This window comes from Chamaea fasciata, unplaced genomic scaffold (assembly GCF_029207755.1).
Source record: "Chamaea fasciata isolate MVZ Bird 193981 ecotype frontalis unplaced genomic scaffold, bChaFas1.0.hap1 SCAF_5, whole genome shotgun sequence".
Classification (NCBI taxonomy): Eukaryota; Metazoa; Chordata; class Aves; order Passeriformes; family Sylviidae; genus Chamaea; species Chamaea fasciata.
Genome location: NW_027094090.1, coordinates 38,438,366 through 38,453,240, shown reverse-complemented (window position 1 = coordinate 38,453,240; position 14,875 = coordinate 38,438,366). Strand labels below are relative to the sequence as shown.

At 37.1% G+C, this 14,875-nt stretch overlaps 1 protein-coding gene across 1 annotated transcript in view; it reads right to left on the bottom strand.

Moving 5' to 3' along the window:
* NAV3 (neuron navigator 3) overlaps positions 1 to 14,875 on the bottom strand; it is a 252,084-nt gene that overhangs the window by 40,694 nt on the left and 196,515 nt on the right. The window contains exons 17-20 of the mRNA XM_066183294.1: positions 10,393 to 10,434; positions 7,886 to 8,046; positions 5,866 to 6,054; positions 3,397 to 3,449 (exon numbers count right to left, since the gene is read on the bottom strand). Of these exons, the coding sequence (XP_066039391.1) occupies positions 3,397 to 3,449; positions 5,866 to 6,054; positions 7,886 to 8,046; positions 10,393 to 10,434 (445 nt within the window). The remainder of the gene's footprint in view (positions 1 to 3,396; positions 3,450 to 5,865; positions 6,055 to 7,885; positions 8,047 to 10,392; positions 10,435 to 14,875) is intronic.

The window sequence follows — 14,875 nt, the reverse complement described above, 5'->3', positions numbered from 1 at the left end:
GCAGTCACTAAACAGACTGTGATGCTGTGATATTTACCTTTGCAACACTTAGAAATGCTTTGGGCTGAAACTAATACCTGATACATCACCATGTGAGGCTGATTTAGTTTAATGAGATTCTTTTCAGCACTGATGTAACACACATACTGTAACAAACTAACTTTCCGATCTATGTTTTCAAACAGGAGATCTACCTACAGAAAAATAGTATATTTTATTCCCACTATTGTTACTTCAAATATGTAGTGCATGGAGAGTCACAAAGGGACTGAGGTGACGATGCTCCCTTACGATTTCTTTGGTGACTTTTCCCTAAAACTGCCATGTGGGGACATGGTGCTTGTTCTTGGACCACCAAAACTGCTGATGAAGGCATTGATTCATGCTGTTATCAGACAACTCCCTCAATGCAGAAGGAAGTGTTGCCTCTCCCTCAGTTCAGAGAGGGGGCTACCACAAGTCAGATTTTGTGGACAGTGAAGGAAGTAAATTAATGAGAAAGATCAGGATTCTGGACATACTATCAGCTTAAAAAATAGAATCTGACAACCAAATACATCTGAGCAGTTTTTACTTCAATTCATGCTCACACCATTGTAACCCAGGACTCAGCCAATGTTCCAATAGGCTCTAAAAGGAAAAAAATCTTTTTCTCATTCTACTTCTCCATCATATGCATGCATCCCATCCTTGCAAGGATTATTTTTTCTTTTTTTTGAAGTCTTAGAATATTAAGGTACAAATGGCATGTCCTTACACAACTCCCCTGAGCATGGCTTAGCACAATCAACGAAGCCTAAGGAGTCAAAGTGTAGCTAATGCTGAGAGCCAGTGCGAGAAATTGGCAATTAACTAAATATGTGAAAATTTAAGTGTTTCACCTACTGAGCAGGAGGAGATTGAAGCAACCTATCATATTTTTTTTCAATTACTCACAGGGCTAAATGTATTCACTGCCAAAACTGAATCAGTTTAATACATCTGCTGACATGGTGTATTTTTCTGTGAAACAAAATGGACTTCTCCGTACATGCACACAATCTACAAGCTAGATTTCCAGACTGTGCAAGTTAAGTCCTGAAAAACCCAAATGCAACTCAAGAAGAAAGCCAATATATACAGAAGATAGAAGTGGATGCAGAACTTCTGTGTCATTGGACTTACTCAATGGCAGAAAATAATGAAATCTCTGAATGTCATATTCTAATTGTCAAAGAAACAATCTTCAGAGAACAACTTGAAGATTTTCAGCTATCCTCTGGCAATTAAACATGAAGGTCTTGATTTTCTTTAGTACTTTGTCTGAACTTCTCCAGTGATTAGGTCACAGAAAACACTAACACTAAGGCTTAAGACAATGCTTGAGAAATCCGATAAATACATTTAATTGAGATAACCCTGTGAAGCTATCCCATTGCTCTCTTCACTCAGCTGATGTGATACTGAGTGTTAAACTTTTGATGTTTCTATACTCCACTTGTGCATAATTTTTTTGATTAATCAGTGAAAGTTTAAACTCTTTTCACAGAGCAAAAGAAATTCAGATCAAAAATCTACACTAAAAGTCAATCCTAGTAATTTTTTCATACTAATTTCTTTCTGGTCCTTTTCAGATTTTTCTGCAGCTTTCATTATCTTGCCTACATAATCCATTACTTAAGGAGTGGGGCTCAGCTGCAATGTGAATTCACAGTCAAAAGATATTTATAGTATGAACCTGGGTAAACAGTTTAAAGTTTATTTTGCAGGAAAAATACCATTCTTTACTATCATGGGGTTTATTTAATATTTCCAAAATACTATAATGAAAGATAACAGGTAATATTAATAGTAAGTATTTGTAAATTCTTGCCATATTACACAACATCAGAGCACAGGTATTTCAGAGTTACTCACTTACTGGGTGCTGAAAGCATACTCTATCACTTTATAACTTGATTTTTTTCATCTATAAGTTTCATAACACTCTTCTAAAATTCGAAGCTTGAAACATTGAAGCTTGAATCATAATTTTTGACACACCTTCCCAAACAAACTGATTGCAGTGTCTCATAGACAGGGAAATAGTTCCAAAGATATTTTCAATGACCAAAATATAAGTGAGAAGCTTAACTCTGAACGTTAGTTATGTCTCATGTGAAGCCAGCCTGTACATACATTCTACATCTCCCAGCTTCACCTCCCCTCTCCTGCTTCCAAATAATTCAGGACTGGTCTGGACTGGAATGACTTGCCACTTGCACTTTAAAGCCTGTAAAAACCCAAGGCATGTGTACTTGATGTTTTAGATATTCCCTTATATGAATCTTTTGACGATTAAACAGAACTAGGAGGGCATCATTGTGCATGGTTGCAACAAACTTCTCAAGGTAACATGAATTTAGCATTGATACAGAGCTACCATGTGCTACAAATACATCAAACAGCATGAGCTTGCTACTCCTAGGCAAGACCTACTGCTGGCTCTGGGTAGAGGAGCCCGTATCTGGAATGTCAGCTGACACTATTCAACACGTGGAAATATGGAGAGGACACACACTGTTCATGAATGCATGGGATGAAAGCAGGTATGTGTGTTGCTCTCCTGTGAAAAGGGGCTACTGCAGCATGTAATTGTAGTTAGTGAGGCTGCAAAGCAACTGCTGTGTATCAGCAAGGGAATGTCCAAACACCTTCAACTGCTCCCCCATGGATGATTTCTTGCTAATAGAACAACTGAAACAATAAATGATATAAAATATATTAACCCTCCCCCCCATAAGATTAAAAAAACCCCAAAAAACCAAAAAAACAACCAAAACCAACAATAAAATAGAGGAAAAAATTCAAAATCAGAAAAACTTCTGGAGATGGAAACAGATATTACTCAATCAAATTAATCTAACTAATGAAAATTAAAATTTTATAAAGTTATTCTTCTCTTTGCAAATAACATCCAAATGCTGTCACTTGCAAGAAAAATCAGTAGACTTAAACTCCAAGTTACATCTCCCTTACCCTAAGGCAATCTTGTGGTTTTTAAGAAGTTTAACTCAAACAACACCAGGATATAAATAATTTTCTAAGTTGTGTACTAGCTGAAAGTAAGCAAAATGACTGAAAATGGTAAAATACAATAGCATAAGGACCCCATAAAAGAGGCACTCAGACATTCACCCTTTTTTTTGCTTTCAAAATGTATACTGGGTGATTTTAAACAATTATAAGCAGCTCACATAAAAAGATGAAAATAATGTTTTCTAAAATAGTATGGAGTAGTACAAAGCTGAAAATAAACACTCCTACTTTACTGCAGTAAAATTCTAATTCTTCTAGGTCTCAAAGTATTGAAAGTTTGACGAACAATGAACAACAACAGAGGCAGGCAGAACTTTTCTCTAAAGTATCGATACTCACCGTAGAGTAGAGAGAGGATGTACTGGAGACAAGTGATAATGAGGACCCATGTACTTTAAGAAAAGGAAAATAACATGAGAGATTGATGCAAGCATAAAACTTCCCCCATGTAGCTCAATAAGTAAAAAATGTTTAAAATGAGAACCAATTTTCCACAAAGAGCAATTATGAGCTATTAGTATAGAATAGCTATTGATAGATTTCCCCGCATTTAGAAAGATTGTTCTATCCAGAAAAAACAATTTCCTGTATATGGGGCAGGTGAGAGAGCCAATGTCATATTGTATTATTATCAGCAAACCAAGCATCACTTTTGTTGCTTTGACAAGAAATCACTTGATAAATACACTCTTCAGAGAAATCAGAAATCGAGCTGTTTGTACACCTGTCCTAAGCTGAGCAAATGATTTTAGTAAGAGACTACACTTTGGAAAACAGTTCACATTCTGTGTGGTGAGCTCCCAAGCTTTCCTCAGCAATGCTGACCTGTGTAGTTATAGTCCATGGGAGCAGGTTACTGTGAGACGTAGTGCCATATTTCCCCTAATCCTTAGTGGAGTCAGCCTTGAGAGCATTGAGTGAATGTTGCAGGGCTGCACTTTAAGAAATGGGGTTCCTGGCCTACCTGGAAATGGAAAATGAAGACTAAAACCTCATTGTTTAGTTTTTAAAAAAATTGCCCTGTTTTGCTTCTGATGACTCTCCTGAGGAAGGCTATACCCACTGATAATTTCAAATAAGATAATTTATTTAATTACCTCTTTTTATTTTTGTTTCACAAGAAATTTTTTGGTATTTGTAATTTTCCAGGGTTTGATAAAAAATATTTTGCTTCAATAGCTACCTGTATGCAAAACCCAGACACTACAAGAATACTTGGATTAGCCAAATGGACTTTAAATCTAGTTTTGTATTTATACAAATGTGGTACACTCACCATTGAAATGGAGTGGTTTCCAATGTATATTTGGTTTTCAGTCTCTGGTTTAAATGTCTCAGCTAAACCGCCATTCTGCATTCATACACAGTGGCTCTATGCATGATCTCACTTGTTTCATTTTAACCTTCTTCAGAGCTCCTATCTTAAAATACATTTGACCTTCTAACAGCATCATTTCATGTTAATCTCTAATGACTGTAAACTGCTGAAAACTGTTTATTACTGCTGCATTGACTTTCATTTACTCTTGTTGATCACAGTTATCTGCTCCAGCTGGATATGAAACCTAACCAATGAAAGGCTTTCATCAAACCCACTGGTGACCCATTACTGAAATTCTACATTTAACACCTCTTTTTCTATGCATTAATTGCTTTGTTTTCTCTATTATTCTTCCAGTGTTTCCTTTGATAATTCTGTTCCTCAGCAAAAGGTCTGTAGTCAGCTCTGTCCTTGAATTATGTGATATTCTTCTGTGCAGTCAGCCATCCTCTCTGTGCTGACAATTCACAGCTTGAATGTCCTGCACCCTACTGCTAGTATAACATACCCAGATGTCTGCCTGATATATCATCTAAAATACAGTAAAAGGAATCAAAAAGTAGAAGTATTATTTGCCTGTTGTTTTATCTACGACTTTTTTCCCCCTTTTATTTTGTAACTATGACCTTTGGGGCTAAGGCAAGACTTTTTTTTTATTTGCCTGTTATAATTTACATTGTCATCACTTAGCAGTAAACAAGATGAGTGTTATAGAATGAATTCCATGGAATTTCAGTTGTCTTTTTTTTTCTAATTAAAGGGTGTAAGGACTTTGCACTCATGGGAATTCTGCAAATAATCAGATTTACCAGAAATGTTAGTCAGAAGAAAATGTTACAGTGCATTTAATTAGGAGTTGTCAGGTTCTCCTTGGATGAAAAAGAGCAAAACCCAAAATCGAAACAAAAAATATTCACCAAGTTCCAGATGTTTCAGATAGCATTCAAGAAAGCAGACAGTAATAATCTGCATAAAGTAGTGAATTCAGTTTAAATTACAGAATTTCAATGCAGAAATTCACATGGTGTTTGCTGTAGAAGGCTGCGGGAAAGTGGAGAGATTAAATGACTACAAAAGAAAGGAGATGCTAAGTAACACTGGTGTTTGGGGAAAAAAAAAGGAAGCACAGAAGTAGGACTAAGAAAGCAGAGAAATATAGTAGTCAAGGTATATTCAGACATTTTGGAGTTAGAGGAAAAAAGAATAATTTTCCAAGAATGGTTTCCTTTTCTCCAAAATTTCTGACAGAGGACTTGCACATGAATGAGATACATACAGTATTGCTTATTCCTGGGTGGAAGTAATACGTTCCATGCCTTAGGATAAGGAAAGCTTGTGAGTCCAACTCAACAGGATTAATAAAAGCTTCGCAATATCATTTAAGTTACTATGGTGCAGGGTGCAGAAGAAATATTTTAAAATTTTACTATGTTTTGGACATCTATTTTGGGATGTGTTTACCAATCTAAGTAGTTATGCAGTCTTACCTTCTTCCATGCTGTCCCTGAATGAACCTGAATGACTGATTGCTCGTGGTCTCTCTTCTAAGGAAGTAGCACTGCCACACAGCTGGGAGTCATCATAGAGATCAAAGGAAGTGTCTTGTGCAGGGATGCTGTTTGAACGCATCATGCTGGGCCCAGGAAGGTTAAACTGTGATAGGTTGGTTGGACTCACTAGAATAAAAAGCTTTATTAATGAAGCACATTTCCATTAAGTGAATTTTGGTTCTGCACAAAACTGCAATGTAGGACTAGCACGGTTAGGTAGACTTCATGCTGTTGAGAAAATGGAAGGTTTTTATTCCTATATTTAAAGCTACAACAAAAAGGTGAAGCAGATGGCCTCAAAGGACCTGGATGAGATTAATCCTGTAAAACACGTGGTAACACTAACACTGGTGTCTGAGCACCCTTTGGCAGCCCAAGATAGAAAATCAATGGGGGAGAGTCAAAAGTTAAAAAGGAATAAGAGGTCATAAGTATTTCTTTAAGCGGCTTTTCAGTATCAGTATTTTATTGTTATATACCTGTACTACTGACTGCTGTTAAGACCAAAGTTTATTTGCATATGCAAGACATTTATCCTTTGATTTTCAGGAATACCTACCACTATATTAGGTTAAAAATTCTTGCACAGGCCTCAGTTGAATCTCATTCTAATAAACAGGGGTAGTCAGACAAGGTTGAAATCAAGAACAGAATTGATGAACCTACTTTAAGGCTCTGCAAAATTCTTTTACCAGTAGGAAGGAAAGCCTGGATATGGCTCCCCTGAACCACACAATGTCAATGCCTAGAAGAAAAAGCTAACTGTCTAGCCAAATTCTGCCTCAGTGTTGGGACTTTTATTTTAGATCATCCAAGATATGTCCTAAGTTGTAAACTACCGCAACAGCTGTGTTGTAAGAGCAAATTATTCCACGGGGCTTTGAAATGTGAAAAAAAGCAAAGGACAATGAAAAAATAAATTTTAAACCCCATGTTCTTATTGCTCTTTATTGTGAGTTCACAAGAACTATGAACAAAAAGAAAAGGAGATAATTTTAAATAAAAATAATATAATGAGAAAACACTGCTTACAAAGAGCTGTGTCTAAAACTACAGTAGGAAAATTCAAAGCAGTGGCTTGTTTAGCGAGAAACCAATTTCATTTTCAAAAGTGGTACAGCTCAACTTCTTTGTCTGCATGTAATAAAGACTATGTGTATGTCTGATCAAATTTCTTTTGAGTGATCATAACCTATAAATGCCATAAGCTGTGACAGAGTGACAGAAGTGTTAATGCTTCAAAGGATGTTACTAATTCCTCAGTAAGGGCTAAACCATAAAAAAACCACATTGCGAACCTAGGTATGTGTCAAGTGCAGTGCAGGTAAGTAGTTTTTATTCAGAATTAAAGAAAGAAACAAAATTATAAGAAAAGAAAATAAACTTGTGTTGGACTAATTTGAACCAAGATTCAGAGGAACCAAATCTAAACCTTGGTTCCTAATCAAATAAAATTGCAGTGTGACTCACATCCCAAAATCCTATATTACATTCAAGGTTAGGCTTTGGGTTGGGTCTAGTGCAGTTATAGGCAGGTCCAGCTACTGAAACACATTGGAAAGGTCTACCTCAAAGCAAACATGTATGTAGGAAAAATATAGGTCAATATATTTAGTTTCTGACATTCACTAAAATCAGTGGAAAGAATCCTACTGACTGTGAAACCTAAAAGATGAATAGCTTTGAACTAGAAGCTAATTTCCAGATCCCCCTCAAAATTCATCTCCTTATTCAAGTAATAAAAATCTGGTTTTTTTTTCTCTGTGCAAAATAGGTGCTACCTCAACCCACCTCATTAACAACGCTGTGAGTTTCCCCTCATTAGTGAGGTACAATAATATGGTGATGAAGATGTTAAAAATAATCTACCTAGTCTAGCAGACTAAGAAATATGTACAGTTGAATTGTATGGTTCTGTTACAGAGGGGGAGAAACAGTGAAGGGAAACAGCATTTACCCAGGTTGGAAAAGTGGTATTTTCCAGTTGCAGATGAAGACATAGCTGAAGGAGAAACAAGCGGGGACTGACTGCCAGTGTCTTGCAGGCCTCCAGTTGAATGGGAGCGTAGCCATTCCTTGCCTTCCTCCTGACTTGTCTGCCGGGATGATGGTGCATATCTGAAAAACCACAGCTGACATGCTCAAGACAATGACAAGGGGATGTCTTGGAAAGAAACACCTTTTACATAAATACCCCTCACCAGTTAGATAGAACAAATACCTAGGAAAACACCAAGTCTAGTCAAGTGATTATCACCAGAGATTTTAGCTAGGTACAATTTACCATTGAATTACAACAGAAAACATACAGGACTTGAACCCCCCTTACTCTTCATCCCCCTCCCCGAAACAGCATTCCTTTCTTTTGAAGAGACAGGATGATAAACCATAGCAGACAGACAGCTGAGCTAACAGGAAAGGACTTCAAAGCTATAGGAAGGTTGATGCAAAAGCTTGGAAGCTGTATGGTTAGGATGGGGAATGGACAGAACAGAAGCCAAGGCATGTTAGTAGCCACTTACAAAATGACATCTGTCACATATCACGTGGGCAATTGATTAGACAACAGGAGTGAAACAGATCAACAACGCCGAAAAAGGAATTTGCATTGGTAATGACAGCCACTCATGGTCATATGCATGTGGTCTGCCTCCTGAATGCTACCTGACATTTAATCCTGCCCCAAACTGAGGGGAGGGAAAGGGACAGGAAAAATAAGCAATTAGCAGAAACAAGGTCTCTGGAAGGAAGAAGTTTGGCAGTCAACTAATCAAATAATTCATCAACTGCTTCCTATGGTAAACCAATAAAACAACTGCAATGTGACATGTGGGCTAGGAAGGAGAACTGGTAACTTGCTGGTCCAGCCTTGGCTGAGCTGGAAAAAAGGTGATTCTGGCTGTGATTAAACATTAAAATGTACAGACAGTGTGGGTCTTAATCAAGAGATTGTTTTCAGCAATGTCTGAAATAGTCTGCTTCAGTCAGACAATACCCTGCTGAGAAATGAACACCTCCTTCACTACTGTCATGAGCCATAAGCGTTCCCCAAAACAGCAGAGCAGAAAGGGGTTTTGATATTATGGCTTCAGGCTTGTGAGGCACAAGTGTTTCTGCTTAGATAAAAGATTAAATGAACATGTAAGTTCTTGAGTTGTGCTTAGGGTTGTTGTAGGATATTTTACAGCAGTAAAACATCTTGTCCTTATTAAATATTTACTTCCTTTCTCATTTCAAAAAGATAGCTGATCTTTGCCTATAAATATGGTAGAGCAGAGTTACTGAGTGGTTATCAGACTGGAAAGATGGCAAAATGAGAATTCAGGATCTGAGTTTTGGACTGGGATCTCTGCCCATTAAATCACACTGGGTTTTTTTTTTTTCGTTTTTTTTTTCTGGGCTAACTGATCATTCTCATATGCCTATAAGCAGTTTTCCCACTCCAATTCACTTTCAGCTTTCAGCCACCATTACAGCTGTACATCCACAAACCTCGATCATCCCATTGTATGGGATCCCCATTATGTCTCTAATGTCTTCCACCTTTTCCACTCTCTCCAAATCCAAAGTGATTGTTATGTGATGATAGGAAATTTTACTAAATTCTTATTAAGGAACAGCTAGTGCAGAAGGTCAGAAGGTGCATTCTAGTGACAATAGTTTTGCATGATCTTAAAATTTCATAAACATTTATTCAAAACTCATGAGATTTAAAAGTGCAATTTCAGTTACTGGAAAGCTGCAGAATGTCTGAGTGCATGCATCTATATCCTTGCTTGCCAAATCTTTTTCTTGGATTGGGGAACTGGGCTTCCATACCTGATGAGACCAGCCAAGCTACCTAATGATCCATTCTTTTAACCGTGGAGGAGAGAAGAGGGTGGATAAATTCTGTTTTCTGTGATGAAGACAGAATTTAGTGAAGGGTTAGTAGCAAAGTTGGACTCTGTATTGCTGGATAAGGACCAAGAAAACTGTATAGAGCAGCACGCATTTTTTACTTACAAACCTTGGATAGTAAATTTGGTATTTTCTATCCCTACCCTTTAATAGCTCTCCAGTTCAAATTGCATGAGTGTTTGCATGCGTTCAGGTCAGATCCACCTCTAAATCCTTGTTTTTCTCCATAATGTTTTCAATAATTAGTTCTATTGAATTGCATAAATATCTTGTTCTGTCTCTTGAAGCTCTACAGGATTCAATGCCTTTTAAGATTCATTGCATAAGGAAATGATCCCTAATAGAATTTACTTTCCATGGTGTATCTTGAAAGAAGATTTATTCCTTAGGCAGATGTGGAAAGAAAAAGTCCATTGTTAAAATTTACATTTTCTGGTTTGAATTGAAATTCCAAGAACTCTGTTGTAAACAAGATCAACAAAAGGAGAAAGAAAAATAAAGGCAGTGTAGAAAAGGTTACAGGAAAATAGAGAAGCAGCAGTCATGCTCAAAAAAAAAAAATACCTTAATCCCTTTTTGGGTAGTGTATTTCTGTCAAGCTGCATGCTGTTAAAACAAAAAAAAATCCCTAAGGACATACAGTAAACAGGACTGTTTAGAACTACAAATTTTAAAGCTCTAGGTTTGTGTGCATAACAGAAGGTCATTGAATGCTTTTTAATATAACTTTCATGATAAATCCTTTACTCACTGGAGAGAACACTAGGACATGGGCTGCTGCCCATTCATTTTTCATCTAGACATGCTCTGGGCTGGGTCAATAGTAATTTGGAGGCTGTCCAAGTCAGAAAGGAGTGCTTCTTTACCATTTCTAACCTTTCTACAGCTTTGCTGTGCAATCTGTGTGAGAATCATATGGTCACAGTATGAATCTTTATTTTTCACAGTTGCCTATGATAAGGCAATAGATTTCCAAAAGAAATGAAGGTTGTGGCACCTGCTAAGAGGCAGCATGGCCTTGCCAGAAGCCAAACGACAGCTCTGCATGTAGAAATATGTCCCAAAGATTCGGACTCTTGGCTTTTGAAGGGCTCACATAGTAAGGTGATGGTGGGGACAATGAAAAGTGGCACCAGAGTGATGTTGTTCCATTTTCCTGCACACACAGTGTCAGAGTGGCTGATTACCCAAAATATATGGACGGACTTTCCCTCATTTAAACCACATCACTAGAAGGCCACCCACTAGCCCTCCTCCCAAGTGTCATTTGAGCATTTCAACATAGAGCCTTGGTAAATTGGTCTCTGCTTGGGGTGGGCTGAACTAGTTATCATCAAATAAGTATTGCAAAGTTTTCTCCCTTTAAAACACAGCTTAGTGTCACCATATGGATTAAATGGCAAAATGGCTTTTGAAAGCTTCTGTATTACATATCATAATCACACTTCTGAGAGCAGCAGTAGCTCAGGACCCTTGCTACCCAAGAAATACCCTTATTAAAGGTGTTTCCTATTGTGCTGGGAGTGATGGGAGTCCTACTGTCATCTATCCTTGGTCCAAGTAGATAAAGGCAGTGAAAACACTGTTGGACATGGACAATTTACAATTGACAAGAGTGTCTACTATCATGGACAACCTACTATCAGGGCTTGGGTGAATGGAAGCAAACTACTCTTACCACTAGGAAATTTTACAGACAATTTTACTAGTTTAATAAAGGGCCTTGTTCCATTTTTGGAGAAAGCAAATGGAAGGAGAAAATTAGCAGTATTTCAGCATAGGCCCAGTTATCATGGGCCATGTGAGAGTAGACCCATGTCAGACAGAGGACTGTATTTTCAGCATTTTGCTCCCAACATAACTAACAGGACCAAGAATGCCTGGCAAAAAACCAACATAAATTTGAATGAATGATTCACTTTTTTTTTTTTTCTTCACAGAGAAAAATGGGGCCTTGATGTTTCTTTACTTATCTTTATACACTCCTAAATTCCAAGATGAATAAACATGATCATAACACCAGTTTCTTATGCAAACACTTAAAAGTCCAAATGAACAATGTATTTTCCAATATTACTTTAACTTGGAGATATATGTATTTCAAAGCAATCTGTAGCACATTTTCTAAAAATAAAGGAGTCACTGCTCCTTTAAACCAACCCACAAGCCAAAAGGTATGCCAGTCAGATAAGTAGGTTGAGTGACCATAGGATTTTTCAAAAATCCTTTGAATTCAGAAGATCAAATGAAATAGGGAGGAATATTCCTCAACATAATCATGGAGTTATTGCAACTGCACTAAAGTGAGTGTAGCAAATGTTCATAGTGTGTTTTTAAAATAATAAAGCCTACAAAGATGCTCTTAGATTTCAGATAATTGTATGAAACCATTAAGCATGGGCTCATGTAACTATTACTTCAGACCAATAACTGCCCTTATCTTTTAATATCTGAAATCATTCATCCACCAATAGCTGGGTTCATTGCTTCCACAGAAACTGGACTTTTGGCAAATAAAACTGAATTTACCTCACATCGTTAAAGTTGATAATGATAATAAAGACAGTCCTGTCTTGAAAGAAGCAATGCATACATGGACAAAAACCAATGTGAAGTGAAGATGCGAATATCATAGTATTCCTGATATTTTCCTTTACCATGTAAATTGGAAAAAGCAATCTTGCAGAAAGATGAATGAAGACGTAGGCTGAAGTTACCATGCCCACTGTATCTCATTTCCTTTATTTTACACTGCTGAAACTGAATGCAACTTCTATGAGGGAAATTACAGGAAACCTTACATTCCTCATTTCCCTACCTGTCCTTGGCGATGAGGTTATCTTGGGAAAGGGCCATAATAGCATATTCTTGAACTACATCTAACATTTTCAGAGGTGTTAGGGAATAAAACAAATTATTGCAAGCTAAGAAACAACTAGAGAACTCCATGACAGGCTGGACCAAGCTGATACGGGTCTTACAAATTAGTTTCTACAAAAGGCTAGGCATACAAGAAAATCTGGTACATGATGCCCTGTTTCACACCTGAAAACCACAACTATCAATATGATAATTTAAAATAATTGAAAGTCTTGAAGGGCTTAAGGGGATTTCAATGCACCTTCATAGCACTCAAAACTAAACACTCTTTTAAAGCAAACCAGAGAAAGCCAGTCATATTCCACTCTTCTAATCTTAAAATGTAGTTATTACTGCTGATCAGACCACTGTTTATTTCTATATTTCTGTATTTTTATGCCTTCCTCGCAGTGTCCTTCAGATCAAGCTGAAGAAAGTTACAAATTTGCAATGCTCAACAGCAATTAAGGGTTTGAAAGAACTACTATGTGTACACCTGGAAAATTTTACGACTAAAGCAGTAATATTTTCAATTAACCCCAGAAGAGGTTTTTATTTTAGAGTATAAGTACTTGCATGATTATTTTATTTCCCTCTACATTGTTGTAAGGTAAAATAGATGCATCCTCCCATATAGGGAGCTACACTGCTCTGACAGAAAAATACACTTTTCTAAACGTTGCTAGTGCAAAACCAGCAAAAGGCCTGTGAGAGATGCAAAAATCTGCTTTCCTTCTGAAAAAGAAAACATTTTGCTCACTTTTACTGAGTCTATTTTCTGGTTGTTACACTGCAATAGAATGTCATTGAATGATGCAGAATTTGGCTGGAGTAAACTTTGACACTTCACTCCAGGAGTTGTCAGGCAGCTCTGTGGTGATGCCATACCGTCACTCTGTGGGTAGCCGGAAAACTGTGGGCAACACCTGATCATCCCTGGAGGGATAGGTGGGCAAATATGGCAGAGACCTTGCAGATTTGCTGTCTCCATGAAAAGTGACTCGTTTTTCAGAGGCAGTCAAGGGCTACTTTACTTCACAGAAAACATGGATGTACGCTCAGATTTTGTTCTCATTTTTTGTGTTCTCTCCAGCTGCTCTTTCCTAAAATTTGAATGTCCTAAAGTCTCAAGTTAAAGCCTTAACGTGAAAACGTTTACTAGCATAGCTACTTTCTAAGACTTATATGCAATATTTTCATTTTCAAAATGCTTTGTCCCAGCAACGGCCCTCCAACTCTGTACACACTTCTGCAAAATAGCCTTACTATTTTCCATTTGGTATCTATGCAAGCATATCCTGCCCTGTTATACCCCTTCAGACTAATAAACCTTTGATCACTCATCTTCTGTAAGTCTTTACCAACTATTCAAGCATCTTTATTCTCCACATTTGCTTGTAAGAGAGTTATTAGAAATATCACTTAAAGTTTTAGTAAATTCAGGATTTTTATTGCATTTACTATTTTTCCTCTATTCAGAGAGCATGTTTTCCTGCAAATTAACTAAATTAGTCTTTATTATGTAAAAGGCTGTTAATGACTAATCCCATGTTATCTGTTACTTAACCTATTTTGTTTCATATCTTCTGTTTTATTTCCAGGCAAACTGGCCTTCGTGTAATCCCCTTGCCCTCCATCCCAGCTCTCCTCCTCACTCCTTCCTCAGCACAGACCCTTTGAAAACTCTTCTCCAATTCTAATGACTGCGGGGTTTTCAGGCTGTGTCTGAAGCAGGGATATGAAAAGTTCATCAGGACCAGTAAACCAAAAATATCTTTAACCTTTTCATTTCCTCTTAGTGTATTTGCCATTACTGATATTTATCCATCAAATAATAGTTAATACTTCAATGAAAGAAATACATATTTTTTAATATCATCTATCATTAGCTCTTCTCTCTTTCAGTTTTTCATGCAGTTTCCCTGCATGGACTTTATGTTGCTTACTAGCTGTACCTCATCATGCACTTTGGTCTTTCTCACTGTCTCTGCGTTATATTATTATGCCTGATTGTAAGAACTGCTGATTCATTTTTTTTTCAAGCTCTAGGGTGACTGAAGAAGAAGAAAAAACCTCTTTGCAGATAATTTTTTATGCTATGCCGTGCTATAATTAGTATAGCCAAAGGCAATTCAGATATAATCTGAGTTTACAAAGAAAAAAGGAGATAATGTGCTCCCAGACATAT